The following is a 19,267-nucleotide window of genomic DNA, read 5'->3' on the forward strand; positions in this document are numbered from 1 at the left end:
TCGATCGTCTTTGACGGAGCATGTTCCGACTTCAAACCCGTCAACACTGGAGTCTCATTAGGCGGTGTTCTATCCTCGACACTTTTTCTTCTACATATCAATGATTTGTAACATTAGCAAGTTAGCAACATTCATTGCCATGTGAATCATAGCACTGTTAAGCTACGTTGCAAAAGATTTCTTTTTACTTATTACTTTTCCTTCTGGAAACTCCAACTTCTACTGCTAAACTGTAACTGAAACTGAAATTGTAATATAAAGAGTTTTTTTATATTTGTTGTAGAAGGCTTCTATAGTCTACAATAGGCACCAACCTCGCATTTAAAGATGGAATTTGTAAACATGCAAAATTGTTAAGACGAAAATTATTATTTTATTATGAAATCTAGATTTTTTTTTGCAGTCAGTTTCAACATCAATACTCCCTTCATAACGCGGCTTACGTTTATTATAAAAAGACATCTTTACATATAATTAGAAAAGTCTGTGTGAATGTGCAATAATGACCGTTAATGTTGCACATATAGATAGTATTAACAATGGAAAAAACTAAATTATGCTAATTTCACAGTTTAAACGAAAATTATTTTTCGTCTCTTTCTGTTAATTTGTGTTTTTGTTGTGTTAAAAAAATCTGCAATAATTGTATAATTAAAACATTTAATAAGACTGTTTTGACTATTTCACAGAAGAGGGTTTAAATAAAAAACCCTTACCCAGTATAACTTATCTTGAATTGCTGAATAAAATACGGTTATATTTAAATTTTAATTGTAACTTATATATCAATTTTCGCAAAATAAAATCAATAAATTACAGATACAGGAGCGAGCGGCGCCCGTCGTCGCACCTTACAGCGACAGAACCGAGACGTTTCTAGCGGTAGGGGGCAGTTGCAGACTTCCGCTAGTCTACCCGAGACACCAGTCTTTGCTCGGGGTTGTGACGTCCCTCGCACTCCACCTAGGAACTCAACTGGACCGCCTAGAAATAACACTATGAGTTCTATGCAAACCATAGGTTAGTAATACGTAATTATAGATGGTACCTCCAGAAATGCTTGTATATCTCAAAAACTATGGAAACGGTATTGTAAAACTAGGAATATACGTTCCGATAAGTACATGCTACTTAAATAAATATATATATATATATAATATAAACGTCATATGTATATTAAAAAAACATGAGCTTAGAGCATGAACAAAGGCGGACGTAACAATGTTGGAATATCTAGCAAACTTGGATTTATTGCCGAAATTATTTGACATTTTAGATGACAGTCATGAACAGATTGTTTCTTGCTAATGTATCACCGAAATAGTACGTTAGCATGCCTAAAATAGCTTATTATAATCATTCAATTTTTTTAATGGTCTCATTTAAAAAGTGTCGATGCTATTAAATAAATAATTTCTTCTTTTTATTAAACTACAGTTGCAGTTATTAATTAGGTTGCAGTAACAACATTACAACGAATAATCACAGCTTCCTACAATTGTTAAAAGATAGAATTCATTGATAATTCGCATAGTGTTGGACACATAAACATCTCCTTGCTTGCTATAATTGTGTTAATAAGTTCTGGCGTAACTATATTTATACCTAAACATTTTTTACTCAATCCTAATTTTTATTTTTTAATGTTTTGTTATTAATTTATGTAGATTAGCCATATTAATTTTATGTAGATTAAGTATTTATTTATTTTATTAAAGTATTCCTACAGCTACTTATTAAACAATATTCAAATAATTATTTTATACACAAAAGCCAAAACACATTCAAATATAAATTTGTATAATATTTTAAGAATGTTACTATAATGCCCACGATACGGTGGTCAAAAATCAATGATATTTTAGGGTTTTTAAGCAGTTTTTTTTATGTTATAGGAAGTAGTGTTACTTTGGGTGGATATGGGCGTGGGTCAGTGATGGGAGCAACGGGAGTGTGTACGGGCGCTGATCTTCTCAGGATGGGAGGACCTCCACGTGGCTGGTACCCGCGACAGAGACATAGGTAATACTTTATTATCTCACAGTTAATAGTGTATACTCCAAGGTTTAACTCCTCGTGAAATAATTATGTTTCAAATTTCAAATTATGAACATGTACATACAATATATCTAGGAACGCCTGCGACGTTATATATACATAATATATATATATATATATTTATATATATATATATTGTATGCTGATTTTCGTTCTTGCGTTATTTGGAAGATATTTAATATAATATTTGTTAAGTTGTATTCAAACATTTTTCAAGTGATAATTAAAAAAAAAATCTATTTTTGACCATCTGAGATATCTTAAACAAATATTGATAAAAATGTGCCGCAAATTAAATGCAATAAATTAAACCAAAATACACAATAACATCACACTAAAAACTGCCAACTAACCTATCTAAACGTAATCCCGCTTTTAGGCCCGCGTCCATCGAGCATCTCGACAGAATCTCATCATCTAAAATGGCAGCAGATCACCAAATAGCGTGGGACAATGCTGGTGCTCGCAAACCGCTAACACTACCGCCGAATTTAACCCCGAAATTCTTCCAGAAGTCTCCAAGAGAAGCGCTTCGAAGAGTTACAAGCTTATTAATACGAAAAGGTAAGTTTTAACTCATCTTGGGAAGGTTTCAGGTCACAGGAGCTTCAAGTATTATCTAATATTTGTCCCACGACAGCTGATTTAGTTTTTATTATTATTAATAGTTTTAGCCGGTTTTTTATATTTTACAATCTCTTGTAAGGACAAACAAAACCGGCGAATATAAAGAGTAAAGAAGAATTTACTGTCCCGTATTTTCTGTTTGAGAACAGGTAATCAATGTATATTTATTATTTAATTTTAAGTAAAGGTAGGAAAGAAAAATCGCGCCTTTTGCGCGATGGCCGGGCATTATTTCCCTCCGAAGCCGGTATAGCTTTGCACTCCTTGCTGATTCGGAAAAACTGCATGTCTACTGTCTAATTAGCGTTTCTTTGATCATGCGAAAATAGTTGAATTATTTTTCGCAGTCAATTTTTAACTTTCAAAATGTGGTATAAATATGTTCCTTCTAAGTAAATCTTCCTTGTACCTGTCAGTCTCTGAACTACTCATAAAAGGCTCCACCAATTTGAATGAATGAATGGATGGTTAAAAGGGCCTAGGACTAGTGCTACTAGACCGGCTTCTTATAATTAATTTGGTATATTTGTTTCAAAATAAGTGTTGTTTGATTTTTTTAAAGAGTACCGAGAGGATTTTAAGCCAGCTTTTTCTCTCGGCCTACACCCTTCTTTGACAGTGAGTAGGGATGCCTACATATTCAAATTTAATGACGTAACGCGTAACCAAAGGATCTGGGTGCAATTCCCAATCTGAGGCGTCCTGTTCTTTATTTATATTATTTCACTATTGACCTGCCGTGCGAAGCCGGAAAAAACTCTCTAGTATATATAATTATACAAAATATTCTATAATATACCCCGTATATTCTGATCCGAGCTTGAGCACGCCTTGAATCCAGTATGTGAAAATCCTATCAATCTTGAACAATATTTAAATAAGATACTGGCGCCACCATACGAACAATCGTGTTATTAATAAACCAGACAGTAAGGAATGAAAATAACGAACAATGTTTCTGTAAACTAACTATAATACTAAATGACTTTAGATCTAAGTTTTCAAAACCGTGTTTTCTGAATGAATTTTCGCATATTTGACACAGTTACGAATTAGGTCTGGACCCAATCATCTTACAATAACATCTCTGAATCACAACCCAACAAAGTAGCATATGTTTTGAATAGTTTTCAACTATTCCAGCTAATACTTCTATAGCTTACTATGCAAATAACGTTGAACGATGTATCTTCGCTTCGTTTAGTTCCAATTACGCCCACAGAGCGATGCTCTTGTTATCTATACAAAGATTTCTAATCTAAGATTTCTAATTTCTAATCTGTAGTTAACAGTTTTTAAAAATGTATTCGGCGTCATATTACATTATTACTTACAAATTTATTCTTTAAATGACAAGTGTGGTAAAAAAATCAAAGAGCTACTTGAGGTGTGTCAAAATTTGGTTATTACTTTACGATTTTTGCTACAGATAATGTTTATTAATAAAATTTTAAATTCTTATTGTCCAATTAAAATACTTATCTTTCAACTCGTTTGAACCAAGAATAATTCGCTTGTGATTTTTAAATGACTACTGACTGCGTTGAGAATATAGAAGATGATCTTGGGTCTTGGTTTTTTGAAAAGTTTCTTCGGAAATAATCCATGTAGTTGTAAGTTTACTTCTCGATTTTTTTTTTTTTTTTTTTTTATTATGGCCCGCACGGTTTGTGCATTGTGGCCCAGGGTCAAATACTTCTCGATTAGCTATTAGGAATTATGTATAAAATAAATGATTTACTAATTCACCAAGGTAACATAATATAAAAAATCGGTTTTGCATTGTTTAATCTTTATTTTTATCTATAATTAAAATTATTATAGTAAAGGCCGACCTTGATTTTGAAATACATATTGCCGTTAATAAGTGCACATCGATTGAATACTTTTGGTAGCTTTATAAGATTAGAATTTAAAAATACACATGCAGATTTTTAGTTTTTCAACTTACTAATCGACATTCCATATCTAATCTAAACTATAAAGTATTCGGTTAATAAAAACAAATTGAACATGGTAACTCTATTAAACTGTTTAATATTAATTGATTATTTTTATAGTATCCAATTTAGAACTAAAGCATTAATGTTGCCGCATTCATGCTTCAGCACATAATAATGGTGCTACAATGTTAGGTCTAAACCTAAGATTTCTGTAGGTATATGTTTCGTAATTCGTTATCTAACAGGCAGGTAGATGATCAACCTTCTGTGCCTGACACAATCCCGACTTGCCTTGCCTAGACATGCCGGTTTTCCCACGATGTTTTCCTCCACCGTACCAGCGAGTGTTAAATGCGCACATAGACGTAAGTCCATTGGTTCACAGCCGTAATCGAACCTACGACGGCAGGGATGTGAGTCGCACGTTAAAAATAACAATGTTTTATGACACATCCTTTCAAAACGCTCAGGCGAAGAGCAAGTGGGCTTTAAGTGAACTATATGATATGTTTTTACAAAGAAAGCATACTTTTTTGTAGTACGTGAACATGTCACATAATTGTTGTGTGTCACGGGATGAATCAACCCCTAACTATGTACATTGTAACACAAGAAGTCCAGAAAAGCTCACATTGAATCAACTTTTGATTGAACGTCTTTCATAATATATGTATTTTACTAAGGTGTACCAGAAAATTATACATTTTTAAATACAATTCTAAGCTCGTTCTGTACCTTTTGTAATTCACGCGTAAAGCCGCTTATAGCGATCAAAGGTCAATGTTATTTTTAAAATACCAATCGTCATCGTTCCACAGAGTTTGGGTAAACATCGCCCACATTAAATTAGCTAGGCTAAACTAATAAACTTTAAACATTTTCTGGTTTGTTAACTCTTATTTCTATTAACAACTGACGGCTTCGGCTTCGCACCAGTGCTCAGCTTAGCAGTGTATCGAGATGAAACATTTTTTAAAATAACTGTTATTTTAGCTTCAGAAAAACTAGATAAACTTCAATTTATATGGAATGTTTTGTTCTTATCAGTTACGTGTCATTATACAGTAAGCGTGACGAATCATTCTGTCAATATTTCAACAAAGGACTTTGGTCGTTATACAAATAGTTTTTATATAAGTATAATATATGGGTAGGAAGAAATGTAATCCAACTTAAAGGAAGCATCCTTGTGCAGTGTCACTAGTGGACAATTCGAAGGCCTCCGTGACTGTTATCATGATCATGTATATGTACTCAATACTTGGAAACATCTTCGTTACGATTGTAGATGTCGCTACAAACCGGTATAATTTATTCATCTTGAGGTTATTTTACGTTAGTTAACATGGAAGAAACCAAACTGAAATTGTTATATTTTTCAACGCACTCATTAGAGTAAGCTAAAAAAATTCCTAACATTGATTAAATTGGTATAATTATACAAGATCTTTAAAAGAGGTCTAAACACTAAGTTCCCGTTTTGTATTATTAATCTGAATAGGGATAGGGATATGGTACGTTTATTTTGGATTTATAAAAAATAACTAGTATGTAACCATATATCTTACTGCTATGGCTTGCCGGTATATGTTGTAAATATAAACAAGTTAATTTTACGTTAGTAGAATCCGAGGATTTATGTACATATAACATATTATATGTAATCCTATGAACTCTCAGACTTATTCGGTTATGAAACTACTATTTGTATCTTACATAGTAGACAGCGCCCATGGTAGGGTTGCACTTTTACAGAGGCTTCCAATACCGATCCCGACATTTTGTATGGAATGAACCCACCTTTGAAGTCGAGATCCTAGATTAAAGTTACAGAGTACTGACGCAGGTCTTAACAAATTTTTTTTAAGTTCCTTCTTGCGTAGGTGTGATGTAGCGTGTTTTATTTATATTAATTTAAATTTTAAGGTAATATTAGGTCAGCTCTCCCAATATACATAAAGGTAATAAAGACATTTTCAGGCATTTTTTTCAAAAACTCTTATTCAACTTCATTGTGAACTAGTATTTGAACTTTAGAATAAATAAAAAAATTCACTACATTTCTTTTTCAATGTGAAAAGGACAACCAGTACCAAATTTACTCTTAAAACAGTTCGTTAAAACACCTAGAGATGGCGCAGTCAGTCTCAGATATGAATAAAATTCAACGAGTACAAAATTACAGCGTTTTCTGTCAGTAACACGTCATATTACGCCTATAAAATATATCGTTTCCCTGAATTCCATAAACAGGATAAAGATATTTATATATAATTATAAACATTTAATCGTGAATATACTTTAATATCCTGCTTTAATATTAACATTAAAACATTTAATTGGTGTCCATTTAGATTGAATTCATGATTGAAGATTGATACCGAAGTCATTTAAAGCACGTGTGCTTATAGATTATTGTTCTCCAAAACCCACACCACCTTCGCAATGAACAATATAACAATACGACTAACAATCGGTTGGGGGACCTCAAAAGTTTGGCTGCACAATAGCATCAAGCATACAATGGCGATTCTGTTACCTGCGCCATCAGTATGTGCATAATAGTATGGCGTGCAATGATTCAGTCGCCAACTGTTCGCCCTATGTGACTCACCTTTGCGAGGGAGTTTAAAATATTCACTCACATCAGAGCAATAGATGACAACGGGATATTTATTTGCCACGAAGAAAGTTAGTACATTGCTTTCAGTACATAAAACTGTTACGTACAAAGTGCGTATGACAAAACCGGTCGCTCCCAAAGATGGTAACCGGCTTAAGGCCGAGACATGGCCAGCGCCCTACATATGACCTAACAGCTATCTCTGAGATAAATCGTTTCTCACCTAGACATACATACGATGACCTCGAATACTGAGAAAAATCTAGGATTTTTAACATGGATTAACCTTATTAAATACTATAGAATGTAACAATTAGGAATATAATATGAATAGACTCAACATTATATAAATTAATAAATAACAGTAAATAAACAAAGCTTTAATAACTACTACTATTAAAACTAACATTTTGTAAAAAAGTAACTTTTTTTACTTCCCTTTGTTCCTATCAGATTATGATAACAACCAGATACGTTATCTCTGAGATATTAGTAATCTTTTACGTATTCAGTCACCCATTAAAGAGTTACCAATGATTTTCTGACACTTTCGCACTTAGTAACTAATAATTATGTGCCGTATTAAATTATAGTGCGTTATCAAAGGAAGCTTGAAACGGATATACTCTATCTATTCCTCTTCGATAATTCAGTCAAATTCAAACTAGCGTCATGCTCTTAGAATAATAATGAAAACCGAACAAATTGATATGAATATGAAGGGCTTAATCGATTTATTAGCCCTATTCTGATTGACTTGGCAAATTACAATTCAATAACTAATTTGTAGTAATTTTTAGCTATTTATCGATGTCCCGCATTCAATATTCTTGTCCTGGTGCCTTCTGCGCATTGTTATCAAGAGCACGCTGCGCATGCAAATGGCGACACATCCGCCTCCGACCAAATCTACGACTACATCCGGTCGATGATACATCCACTACCTGCGTTCGCGAAAGCTTCTCTAGCCGGTTTATATCAAACACTAACCTCCTAACGTATTCAAACTTTGATATAATGTTCCAGTTCTGATATTACCTCTTTTTTTACTCTTTTTATATAGCTTCTTATTTGGCTAAATATTTGTAACTAATTTATATGAAATACGTATTTTATACGGAAAATGCAAAATTTAATTTTATTACAATTACATAGTTATTTGTGAAATTTATCCCATTGACTTTGATTGCATTACTGAATTTAATTTAAATGTGAATCAATGAAAAATTACACAACTCGTTTATAATGTATTTTAAAGTACTATGTACACCATATTATATTTTGTAAAATGAAACAGCTGTTCATATATATGCATTTATAGATATAACTAAAAAGCTTTTATGGTCATGTACACTTTGACGACAACCATCAAAACCATATGGCACTGTACAGTCATGTTAAAAATGTAAAAATAAGATTTATCAGCTTCAACTGCTTAAAACCAATTGAACATTAACCTAAGAACATCATATATTTTATAATACACTATTTGGCTAGGTGTAATTGTCGTAAAAATATCCTCGTAACAGATTTCGGTTTGTAAGATAAAAAAAGAGTACGCCCACCAGAAACCTGGAAATATAAAAGAGGGAGAAGATTGTGAAATGGCGAAGATGAGAGACAAATGGAAGAATCTAAAGGTCTTCACTTTCACAGAGGTCGTTACGTTATCAAATATAATAACATAAACTTTGTTACCTTTATTATATTTATTTATTTATTAACACTTCGTTACATTACAATATAAAAATTGAACATAGTTAAATGAAAAAAAGAGCAACTGGCGGCCTTATCGCTTTCGAGCGATCTCTTCCAGGCAACCACTGCTTATAGTAATCGATTTGTTTATAAGATCCAATCACAAAATTACGGGTTTTTTTAGTATAAATTCCATAACAAATAAAAATTTCTTCTGCATGTTACAAAACATGTTCCTTTGTATGAGTCAAGTACGGCCTTATAGTAATTGAATACTCACATCGCGGCGCCATGCTTGACTTAAAGCTCATTCTTTTGGAACGTCACTTATTCTTCTCGTCTCATAAAAGCATTGTTAATGTGTTCTTAAGTGGAACATATAACAGCATATATCTCTGTCGTCTGCATGTTTCGTGTGCATCAAAACACCAAATAAATATCGCAAAACCTCTGTAAATATAATATAAATAGAAATCAATTTGTGTGATCAACCCTCTTTGTAAATGTAAGATGACTTTACTATGATAAACTCCGTTCCACAACTGAGCGTTTTTCAAGGCAGTTTTTGCCGCGCACCGCCACTTTGTGGAACTAGCTGCTCACTGAAGTATTCCGAGCTAATTTGACTTAGGGTCCTTCAAGAAAAGAGCGTACCGATTCTTAAAAGGCCCGCAACGCAATCAAGAGCCTTTGGCATTGATAGTGTCCATGGGCGGCGGTATCACTTAAAATCTGGTGAGCCTCCTGCTCGTTCTAAAAAAAAATTACAACATTCTTTGATCACTGGCTAGTTAAGGCATACATACTCCATTCCTAGCGAATTAATCAATTCTCGCGGGTACATTTAGTAAACTACTACTAGATACATAAGTAACTTAAGACCAGAAAATTGTCTTACGGTTGTAGTAGAGGAGTCAAAGAAATATCTTTCAAGTGTCCATAAAATTTATTTTAATTATTATAAGTTATTCCTGTTAAATGTAAGCATCTGTGCATACAAACAGTATGCACATTTGCGAAGGCCAGATAGTTGCCTATAACAGACGTTTGCAATTTTATCGCTAAAGGCATCTTGAATAGCAATTAATTAGAAAAATATATTCAGTAACGTGTCGGGAATTTAAAGTTAACATATTGATGTGCCGTTGTAGTGAAAAATTTCGCCGTGAATCGAGCCCAGGACCTTCGGATAACATGCATTAAACATTGAGTCAAGATGCCAGTACGAATTGTTACTAATGGTTCTAACTAAATAACGGGTAAATTATAAATATCAGTAATAAATTTATTTTCCCCCACATGTCGTCCATGCTTTAATAATAATATCTTATGAATACGTCAATGCTAATTATAATTACCATTTCCATGCGGATAAATTGCACCAAACACGTCAATTGGAACTCCAATAAATGTTTTAAAGCAATATATATTTGACGTTCTCTGGCATAGACAAAAATATACTAATTAAAATCAAATATATTATGCGAAATTTCAAGATAGTTTTTATTCAATTGTAACGTAGTATTTGAATGTTTTATAATACTTATTATCCACCGATTACTGTAAATTATGAATCAATAATTATAAAATAAGTTTATGGTTTTTCCTGTTATCGAGCGCCTCCAAAATTAATGTCGATTAATATGAGCGAGGACTGAATCACATATTTTTAGATACCTACTTTACGTATGTTCGCCACATATGTTACTTGTAAGGGCTTAAACAGCTATCGGTAACTAATCATATGGTCTCGAATTATTTTGGTTGGTATAAGCAGTGCTCTTATAGATCTGCCATCTGTCGAAACAAGCTATCCATGGTAGGTGGATCGGTGTATTTGGATAAACCTTTGTATAAAAATGACAGTTCAACAGTGACAATATCCTATCTAAATATTTTAACTTACACCAGTTTTTAAAATTATTTAAAAACCTATTTGATATGTTTTAAACATAGCCACGTATATTTCAATGTTATATGTACAGTTATTAAGTTTAATTGGTTTATATTAATTATCAAATATGAGTGTAAATAGCGAAGAGATTGCATTCAATCCGTCGCCAAAAATGGATTGTCTTCGTCGGGTTTGGTTATTGGGATGCAGATAAAAGATCGATCGACTGTCTCGGTCTGATCTCAGATTGAAACCAATAATTGTGGATTAATTATTGGGTTCGGGCGCAAAATCTATTTCACTCTATAGAAATAAGCCTTCGTTGCCTTACAAACATCGTTTTTTGGTGCGTTAACTCACGATGTCTTCCTTTATCTGATTACCCTGATGTAGATCCTACAGGCTGAACAACTGGGCCTACTGTATAATTAAACCATTAGAATATAAAAATCGACTTAAGAATTTCGTCTTAATTTTCGGTTGACATCGTTATAAGTAGTGTACACTACACATGGCGGATCATGTGAAGTCATACTTAAGTATATGGCGCGAGCGGTTAGATTTAAGGCCGTGCGAGTCAACGCCACTGCCAAGGTCGGCGGCCAACGAACAATCGCAGAAGCCGTTGCAATAAAACAATATTATGTCTTGAACAAAAGACATTATTAATTGAAACATTTATAGTGTGTTGCATTTAAACTTTTTTGTTAGCTTTTTATTTGTTCCTTCGAGAGTCGTCTATAATACAACAGATTGAAAGCGCAGCATATTTTGTACTGAATACGTATATGTACGCATTGAGAATTAGCTTATTGGAAAGAAGGCTATTGTTTTGAAGAAGACTGAGTATTTTTGTATTCCCTGCCAAGCCATCACATAGCTGATAAAACGCAACATTGTAATTCCGTATTGTTCAAAATCATAGTGTGTTTTGCGAATGGTCTGGGTAATGGGTTGAATGTTCTCGCAACCGGTCGGACGGGCGAGCGGCCGCCACAAAAAGGATCCTACAGGGAACGATGAACGATCTGCGACCTCCCTACTCACTCCTCCATCTATACTGTAATATTTCCGGTTTCAATTGACATTAAACTAGTCTGTGCTGATGGTAAATGCACTGTACTTAATCATTTAACTCAATATCTGCTTAATCTTTAGCAAAGATATTGTTAAAAACCTGTTAAAATTTCGTGTTGGCCATGACTATACTAAATTAGAAGTATGAAGTTTGGATCTGCAATCTTACGAAGGGAATGTCAAAATTCGTTTTGAATTTCGAACGATATACAGCATATCATGACGTAAAGAGTTTCATAGGACATTGTTAACGATAAGCGAATATCGTTATCGCTTCCTATCTCGTTTTTTACGGTACTGTTAACAATTTTTCCAATTTGTTATTTATGTTTCGTTACTTTACAATCGTTAAGATCGAATTATAGAATTAAAAATCCGACCTTTTGGAGCATAAGCGCTAATTGAGAGAGATCTGCTATGCTTTCTACATAATATTATAATTGTACCTTGTTGCTTAGTATAGAAAGTGTCGAATTTACGAAAATTAAATACAGCATTATAAACTTAATTTTGGATTAGTAAAATTCTGTTTTGAATCTACTAGAGGGCAATGCCTCTTAAGTCTAATTAAGTCTAATTTAAAATATATTCGTCTTAGTGTAATCTATCAGAACTGAAACTGATTTCTTTACCTAATTGCTGAATTACAATTGAATTAAAATCTCGATGTTTTTTAAATTATTTATTTAACAGTGCAAAATATTTGTCTATTAAATTTCATTTAAATATCGCTGCCTTTTTAGCAAACTAGAAAGTGTTTAATTCAATATCTCATGGCATTCTATTGTTTTTTGTTTCAGGTAACAACGGGAAAGAAAAGGAAAACACAAGAAACAAGGAAGCAACTTCTCCAGCAGCACACTCAGCTAATGGTTTGTGATTTTTAACAGTATTATAAAACCTTTGTCAATAATTATTACACATATAGTCTCTTAGCAGAGTCTATTAGTTCTCAAGTCACGCGCTTAATCCATAAAAATCAATAGGCTATAAATTAACCTGTTATCAAATATACGTGAATGAGCATAATTCCTTTTGCGAGGGTTGTAATGCGGGATGAGGGGGGCTAGTCGCACACATGGTGCGTATCGAGGGTTAGGGAAGCTCGGCGCATGCGCCCCCTGTGCGCTATTCACGACGCACCACGCCACACCCGATTACCCCTCGCCCCTCTATGCAGGGGTGTCAGACGCGAAACATACAATTCCCCGGAAATTGCCATTCTTCCTTGATATAATAAATTTCTACGTCTTCCCGGCGCTGATGCGTTCATGCCTTTGATTGGTCTAATTTCACTGCTGACAAGTTTCATTGCTAAATGTAAAGGTATTTCTCAACTACCAATCACCTTTAAAAAAAAAACAATGAAATGTCCATTCAAGCCTATACTAATTCCTAATGACTACGATTACACTACGTCACATCTATAAATTATAGGAAAATAAAAAATCTGTGGCACTACAACATTTTTAAGTCTCGGCTTCAGATTTCTGTATATATTTCATGATCATTTGTCAATCTAATAGGCAAGTAGGTTAACAGCCGCTACACACTGGCGACCAGCCAGGATCCCTCACGATGTTTTCTTTCATTATTTGAGCGAATTTTAAATGCGCATAAAGTCCATTGTTGCAGAACCGATTATCGAACCTACGACCTCAGGAATGAGTCGCACTCTGAAACCACTAGGCATCTCTGGGAAAAATACGCTCAATATTATAATTTCTGTCTTCCCAGCGTTAAGTGATGCGTTCATGCCATTAATAGGTACAATTTAACTAGACACGGGTTGTCATACAAAACAATGAATGGTTTACATTACTTACATGGAACGATGGTTATGCAAATTATTGTTATTGTAGAATGTAATTGGAACCTTATGTCTAGTTTCTCAAAGAACTAAAGATAAACGAAGCGTATTACTGAGAAATTCACATAATAAAGATGGAAGTCGGGGATTCTTTAAATAAAATCTTTGGCGTATGCAAATCCTATAATTTACATATAACACTAAACAAATATGAAGTTTTATCCGTAGTACATGCGTCTTAGTCATATTGTCCGATATTTCATATAAAAATGTGCCTTATCAATTCGCGTATATAAACAAACAAAATAGGTAATTTAAAGTCAGCTGATATGGTGAAATACCGTGTGGACGTGACTTATCAGACAACCATATTGATAAATAAACATATATGTCAAAGCATTTTTATGTCTGATTAATGGAACGATTAACTGGAAATAAATACTAAAACTTTATGCGCATTGTTTATTAATTATCCTTGCAAAAATTCTATATATATATTTTACTTGTTAATCTTTGTAAAGTCAATAGAATAAATGTTCGTACATCCAGTGGCGTTACAAATCTTTATAGGTTCCGATGTCTATATCTGTTTTATCGCATTTCATTATAAAAAAGTGCATTAATCTTCTGTGACTGACACTTCGTCGATTTTGTGTCATTATTGCTATCGTATAAAGAAAAAAAAATGCCCAACATCTGGGCCACAAAACAGTTAAAAGCAAAAATAAATTTAGGTACAATGTGTCGAGTATTTTTTAATCATAGTTGATTACCTAAAAACCCATATCGAGGCTGGTTGTATAAAGAAAGTTTTATTAACCGGTTACTACACTGTTAAAAATTGATTTTTTCATACCTTAATTCACAGTAAACACTGCGAGAACAGTTAAGGCGTAATAATCATAGTCCAATGTTATTTATTATAACTTCTACATTAAAAAGTTTTCGCCTAGTTTCAATGTGTAACAACTGGGGTCGTAGGTTCGATCCCCGGCAGTGCACCAATGGACTTACTGTCTGTGTACCTATAGTCGTACGGCGTAGGAAAACATCGTGAGAAAACTAGTCTATGGCTATGTCGTAGACCTAAATAGTCGACGACATGTGTCAAGCATAAAAGGTTGATCACCTACTTGCCTATTATAAAATTATCTCGGTACGGATACAGAATCTGAGGTCCAGGCCTTAAAAGGCTGTAGCGCCATTGATAAAAATGAGATTGAAAAATAGCGGTGGACGGTTATCTTAAATATAAAAATTAAAACATATGCAAATTAAAAATTTTGAATGTCTTCTTTGAGCAGTTTAAATTGAGAATTTATTATTTTCCGTTTTGCCGTTTCGTTATTAATTTCGTGATTCAATTCATTTTAGAGTTCCTTCTACAATTAATAGTAAACAATTTATTTACAAAAAAACTTTATCATTTTAATCCAAATTGTTTTTTTAATTATAAGTTATAGTTTATATGAATTTTAAAAAATCTAAAGAAGGAAATTCGGCGAGTACGTTTTCAAGGTTACAGTTTAGGTAGTTTGAAAATCGCATTTGAAGTTAATAAAAAATTCACCTGCAGCATATTAGTTATAAGTAAAACTGCTATATTTCATAACGTAACTTCGTCCCGCATGGACTTAAAAATAGGGAGTAACACACGAATGACATTAAAATATGACGTCAGAGTATCACATTCCCTTGTGAATCAAAAGGACAGCTGCCTAATTGGTAAGAGGCCGTGTTGTTTAGTTAGCGACAGACGCCAGGCGTGCTATTTGATAGCGAACACGCCTTTTTCATTCCATATATCGAATTAATGTTAGAATTACGTATAAAGAACAATTCCAAAGAGCACCTTCAGTGAAATCTTTCTAAATATACATTTTGCGTTGTCATGCATTTAAATTAATTAAGTATGTAGACTGTTTAAAGTTTTCACTGCAAAATAACTCGTAGACATACCTCACCAAAGTCTATCTAGCGAGAGGTCATTGACCGACTCTGCGATAACAGTAAAATGTAATAATCACTAAACCAAATACATTGGATAAAGTATTTAAGTCCAAACGGCTTTATGTTGTAAGGATCCTTAAATCATTTTAAAACTATGTTTTGCCTAGCTTTATTGACACCGAAATGCAACATTTCAAAAATAAAGCAAAACTTGAATTTAGATTAAATAATGTTTAAAAGACACTTAAAAAAAGAAGTAACACCATATCTTCTTTTGTATAAGCGGTCCGTAGAGTTATTTCCCTGTTTAAACATACTAAACATTTATCTATAACATATACAATATAAAACATTTTACAAAGAAGAATATGTATATTCGTTAACATAATCTTTACTGTTGCCAAACACACAAACATTCTCATTAAAAGCAACTGGCCTAGCTTTTAATGAGAATGTTTAAAGAGTTTGAAGAAGTGACGGTTTTACCAGCAGACTGAGTAGGCTATTGGGGACCCGATTTTTGTTTGCTACCTCATAAGATACTAACATCTACATGAAGGTTTTCTGATGTTTTACAGATAGAAGTTTACAACAATTTTGCCCAACCTCCAAACCAGTATTCGACCTTTCCGCCCTTAGCTCACACTTTAAATGAGTGAAAAAAACGAAATTGCAGAAAGTGTATTTCGCTTTTTCCTTTATCATCCTATATATAGCGCTGTAACTGAAGGCTTCGAAGTGAATTGTTTGTGTTAAATTTTTTGTTTAAAAATAATTCCCAAAAATTATTTAACGTACAACGAAATTGTTAGTTTCTAAAAATACATGACATGGCAATTTAAGAGGCAAGGGAGGCAATAATTTCACAGTATATATCTTAAAAATTTGTCAATCCGCCACTGAGCGAACATCGACTGATTTTGGTGCAAATAAACTTGTAGATTTCATAATATCTAATACCAAATTATGTATTGTAACTTTACCTCGGCAACACGGTTTCGCGTTTATTTCTGGCTAGTAAACATTTACTCAGTTCAGATATTTGGAGCCGTTCCAGTGAAATACCTCATGAAATACTTATGACATAGTAAACATGTGGTATAGGCTTTCAACCAGATTGCCATTCATTAGAATATCATTCAGCGACCAAACAGTGATCATCATTATAAAGAACCACGCCCTATATGTATGTGCCAATCGCATTTTACGTATAATTTAAATCAAGAATTATTTGGATTGACCTGTTTGCCTTTATTACTACAGTCAAAACCGTTTACGACGACATCGTTTAGAACAACAAACCGGCTATATTGACCAAAATCAAAGGTCCCGGCTGAATTCTATTGTACTTCTAGGTACTTAATAACAATATCATTGGATGTTACGACTATCGGTTTTTACGAGCAAGTATGAGGAGTCCCTTCTATGTTGTTTTAACAGATTTTGACTGTAGTTAACAATGCATATCCAATGAATATCACAAGTCCTTATTGTTTCTATAAATATTAATAAAGTTTTATAATTGAGGTTAATATTAGGTACATATTTGAGAAATAATTAGTATTCTATTTAACTGAGGTCCAGTCCTTGCTTTCCGCCTACGTATATAGGTATGATATTATCAACTATCACCTTTCTATTTTTTTAGTCTAATTATCTGCTACTTTATAATTGTTTAATCATCATTAAAAATTAATATTATTAATGTATTTTCTAACTGTTACGAGTTTATATTGCTTGCTATGCTTTTTCAAATTATTATCCAAATTAAAACACTTGTCAGTTATTCGAAATTTGAACACATAAGTCGTATAAATACGCTAAAATAAACTCATTCCGATTATATGTGAATAGTTTAGTATTTATGTATCTCAGCACAAAAATAGTTGGAGCATTTATTATAATGACAGATATGTCAAATAAATAACTCTGTAAAATATTGATAGGAGTAATGTGTGCGCGATTGCTGAAGCTTCATAAGTACATTGAACCCGTTCTGCAATTAATAATTTATTTTGCAATAACGGCATTGAAGAAATTATCTTAATTAAGACATAAATCACTTTTTCCATACACGAAGCAGAAAAAAGGCTTCAACGTCAATACTAAGGTGTTAGGAATCGTTACAAAGGGTGATTCACATTTAATAGCTACGTTTATCAGGTTAAGTAGTCACAGAGCATAGCAAAGGTCGCTTCCTCACTTGAAGGTTGGTTCCGCTTTGACGACCTCATTAGGAGACGAATGTGAGTCAGCTGTCGATAACAAATCAGTCCATACCTACAATTAACATTCTTGTCATTAACCTTACTTGTAGTAAGTAGTCCGATAAGTATACCTTTTAACAAAAGAAAGTTGATCTTTAGAAAATATAACTTTATAAAATTAGCCTCTTGTTAAAGCTGTATAATTAAATAGGCAATGTTTCTACGTCAATTAGGAGGAGAAATAATTAAAATTTAAAATAATTATCCTCATCATAATTTTATTTTATTACAGCGTTCATGAATTTCGTTCTAAATATTCAATCAGTCTCGAGAGTTGCAATCGAAATGGTTTTGTAAAATTCTCGGTCTGTGTAATTTGGCTTTCTCTTTGGTTAATTAGTGCAATATTTTCTAAGCTTGCTTTTGAATTGCATGTCGCGTTATGTAATCCATATAAAAATGTATAATTGTCTGTCTAATGTATAACTGTCCACATTGTTCAAAAACGCTTAATGAAATACCGAAAATAGATATAAATTCTATGTATAATTTACGATGTATCAAATCGTTTAGACATCCTCATACATCATCATCATCATCACCCATCTAAATAATTATTGTATTAAACCAATTAAAAACTATTATTTAATAAACACAAACTAATTAACATGATCGAAGTATCTATCAGAAGAGTTCAATGTCACCAGAATAATATTATTAAGCTTTATCGATGTACCAATGTCATGCGTGCAATGACCACTAGAATTATTATTAACATATAATTTGATAAATTACAGACTAAACAATCTTAATTTATTTGACTCTATGTTGTTTTTAGATATATTAGGCGTAAAAAATTAAAATCAATAATTGCAAATGGATAAAAGAAGAATTGTCTATGAACAAAGATTTAGATATATATATATATATATATATATATATTACGAGTACGGTTTACTGGATTCAAGCTATACATTTGCGTTTATGAATAACATAAAGCTATCAATTGTTTAACTCATCTATAAACAGGCTGTAATCATAATATTTGACATAACAATGATTTCGTGTTTGTATAAAAATGCGACAGTCTGTCTGGTTTGTTCATGGCGCTCCATTGTGGGGAATTATTTAACGCTGGGCCGGAGCACGAGTACGAGAGGAATCAGTGCGGGAGAGAGGAGGCTGCGGATCAATACTTGGTGCTCGGCGCGTCGAAAGCGAACGCACCGAACACCGACCCCGGTGCCCTTCACCGGAGAGTCGACGAACCCTACACCCCCGCGTGTCACACCCCGTAACTCCGCAACCACCCTTCGTCACTTCCCCAAAGGGATCTTCGTGACCCGATTAAATATCATTGAAATCATTAATACGAGATCT

At 33.2% G+C, this 19,267-nt stretch overlaps 1 protein-coding gene across 2 annotated transcripts in view; it reads left to right on the forward strand.

Moving 5' to 3' along the window:
* The window catches only part of LOC110999663, a 125,092-nt gene that overhangs the window by 102,020 nt on the left and 3,805 nt on the right, over positions 1 to 19,267 (forward strand). For both annotated transcript variants that reach the window (XM_045631691.1, XM_045631692.1), the window contains 4 exons: positions 820 to 1,020; positions 1,896 to 2,022; positions 2,438 to 2,622; positions 12,721 to 12,792. In XM_045631691.1, coding sequence (XP_045487647.1) covers positions 820 to 1,020; positions 1,896 to 2,022; positions 2,438 to 2,622; positions 12,721 to 12,792 — 585 coding nt within the window. The remainder of the gene's footprint in view (positions 1 to 819; positions 1,021 to 1,895; positions 2,023 to 2,437; positions 2,623 to 12,720; positions 12,793 to 19,267) is intronic.

The sequence above is a fragment of the Pieris rapae genome, chromosome 16, assembly GCF_905147795.1.
Source record: "Pieris rapae chromosome 16, ilPieRapa1.1, whole genome shotgun sequence".
Taxonomy (NCBI): Eukaryota; Metazoa; Arthropoda; class Insecta; order Lepidoptera; family Pieridae; genus Pieris; species Pieris rapae.